Source organism: Austrofundulus limnaeus, unplaced genomic scaffold, assembly GCF_001266775.1.
Source record: "Austrofundulus limnaeus strain Quisiro unplaced genomic scaffold, Austrofundulus_limnaeus-1.0 Scaffold1536, whole genome shotgun sequence".
Lineage (NCBI taxonomy): Eukaryota > Metazoa > Chordata > Actinopteri > Cyprinodontiformes > Rivulidae > Austrofundulus > Austrofundulus limnaeus.
Window position 1 is genome coordinate 46,464 of NW_013953938.1, and position 2,321 is coordinate 48,784.

The 2,321-nt window shown below is 32.1% G+C and overlaps 2 protein-coding genes across 2 annotated transcripts in view; one reads left to right on the plus strand and one right to left on the minus strand.

The window, feature by feature from the left end:
- Positions 1–1,907, plus strand: part of LOC106535708 (uncharacterized) — a gene marked incomplete at its 5' end in the record, with an annotated part of 4,694 nt that extends 2,787 nt beyond the window's left edge. The window contains 2 exon segments of the mRNA XM_014032777.1: positions 861–1,079; positions 1,310–1,907. Of these exon segments, the coding sequence (XP_013888231.1) occupies positions 861–1,079; positions 1,310–1,517 (427 nt within the window).
- The window catches only part of LOC106535707 (G2/M phase-specific E3 ubiquitin-protein ligase), a gene marked incomplete at both ends in the record, with an annotated part of 4,957 nt that continues 2,690 nt past the window's right edge, over positions 55–2,321 (minus strand). Inside the window, 2 exon segments of the mRNA XM_014032776.1 lie at positions 55–394; positions 541–558. Coding sequence (XP_013888230.1) covers positions 159–394; positions 541–558 — 254 coding nt within the window.

Here is a 2,321-nt window from a genome sequence, read left to right on the forward strand (position 1 = left end):
GTATTTTTACAGTCTTTATTTTACAATTAAAATAAATGCTTATCAAATAAAGTTTAATGTTACAACTAATTGTGGATCCCTTTAAGTATTTTTTTTATTACTCCATTTATATAATTCTGATTTTATTTCTAATTATGTCTATATTTGACCTTTGGGATTTAATAAAATCCAAATCCTGGAGCATTTTGTATCCCGAAGTCCATGTTTGCCTTGAAGACACTGTATGAATTCAAAAGTGGCAACTTGAGTGTATTTGCACAGGTGCTTGCAACTGGAAAAGGTGAATCGCTTAAAAACTCAATGCGTGGAGGTGGAATCATGCCTGCTGGTGGAAGTGCTGCCAGACCTGTAGCAAACATCAATAAATCTTCCAGTGAGACAGCCGTCACTTTTCCTGAAAGAAGAAAATCAACATTGTAGTTATTGGACTCTGCATTAAGGGAAATTAACTTTTATCTGCTTTCAATTCTTTAAAACTAAAAATTAAAATTTCATTGCACAACTAATTTTTGAACAACAATAACATCTGTCCATACAAACCTTCAGAATCAAGTAGGTNTGCTCCCAAAAGTAAATTACCATCATCATTTAATTTAATTTGTGGTTAAAAATAGTCATTTCAACTGTCCAGAGGTTGAAATGACCATTTTTAACCACAAATTAAATTAAATGATGATGGTTAAAAATAGTCATTTCAACTGTCCAGAGGTTATACCAACATATTTTAGAATATTTCTGATGAAAAGTAAGAAGCATTTTTTATGCTTTAAAAATGGCTGGAAATTGAAGAGGTGACATAATTCTTTAAACACTGTAAACTGAAAAGGAACAAAGCCACTTTGAATCTAATGTATCCCTAGGTCCCAGTTTTGGATGGACTTGTTTGGGGACCTAAGAGACTCCGGAAACTTCAACGGAAGCCATGAACATCAGTGCTTGCTGAGATTCTGCTTCATCTGTGTTCTGCAAAAAGATCTGGATGAATGCAAAGACCTCTGGAACAAACACAGGATCCGGCCAAGCCGACTTGCATCATGTCCTGGCGGGATTCCAAATGAACTATATCTTTTGCCTCACAGGTAATTCATATTTTGATAGAATTAAATAACCTTTTTGCATTTAATAATAATGCTATGTAATGTTATTGCATAAGTTGTATGAATAGATGAAATACATCTGTTAATTTATAAGCTGTCATTTAATGCTCATGTACAGATTTATAGTTAGTATACAAATCAGATATTTTAATTTGTAATAAATGTTAAATAAAAATCTTCATATTTCTGTTCTCAATTCTATTATTTTGCAGATATGGTTCAAGGGACTGTGGATTTGCTGTTGAAGAGAGACAACTTGATGTGTTCCCTGAAGCAAGACAAGCTGCTGAACTGTGTGGTGATCCAAACATTGAGGAGTACCTACAGCAGGCTGTTCAACAAAATGGACTACAGCAGCCAAATGACTGGGAATCAGCATCTGAACTGTATTTAACTCTCAAGAACATAGCCAACTTTTAGACACAAATTAATTCAACCAGTTTGTAATCTTGTTTCCTGTTCCACTTGGTAAATTGAACTGATGTTGATTATATTCATCACTACATACACAGCGACATATATTGATTTAAACATTTTTTATTGAACCCTGTATTCAGTTTGAACTCATTAGAAAAACATGACATTTTACATTTTCAATAAAACACACAAAAAAAAGGTGTACATCATTTTATAAACATAAATGTTTCAGATATGTGAAGTTGTTTAACTCAATGTGTTTTACAAGTGGGTTTACAGCAGGAACATGCCAACACATTGCAACTACATTAGATGTCAGTAACAGACATTTTATGGATGACCAAAACTTAGATAATTAGAAATAAAAACAAATATATCAATGTACCAAGAAAATAAATACACTTAAAATATTCAAAATTTAAAAAGGGACTTTACCTAATGTTTTATAATTTATTTGACCTTCATTCATTTTTCCAGTTTAGTTCCAATAAATTATATATTCTAGCACACAATTAACATTTAATTTTAAATATATATATATTGTTGGTTTTTCATGTTGTACATGTCTGCTAAATGTAACTTGTTGTTTTTCTTTCCATATGCTTTTACTTTATCTTTTACATTTCTGCCTCATTGAGCAACTAAGGTGTGCAGTCCTTAGGTCAGCTCCTCTCCTATTGGTTTACAAACATGAAAAAGCAGGAACCATGTGTAGATCTATTTTGCATGCTTCTGCTGTCTCAGTTTAGCATAAGTTTAGTTTAAGACAAAGACAGAAGTGTTTTCTTCATTGCCTTTGTTTTAAAC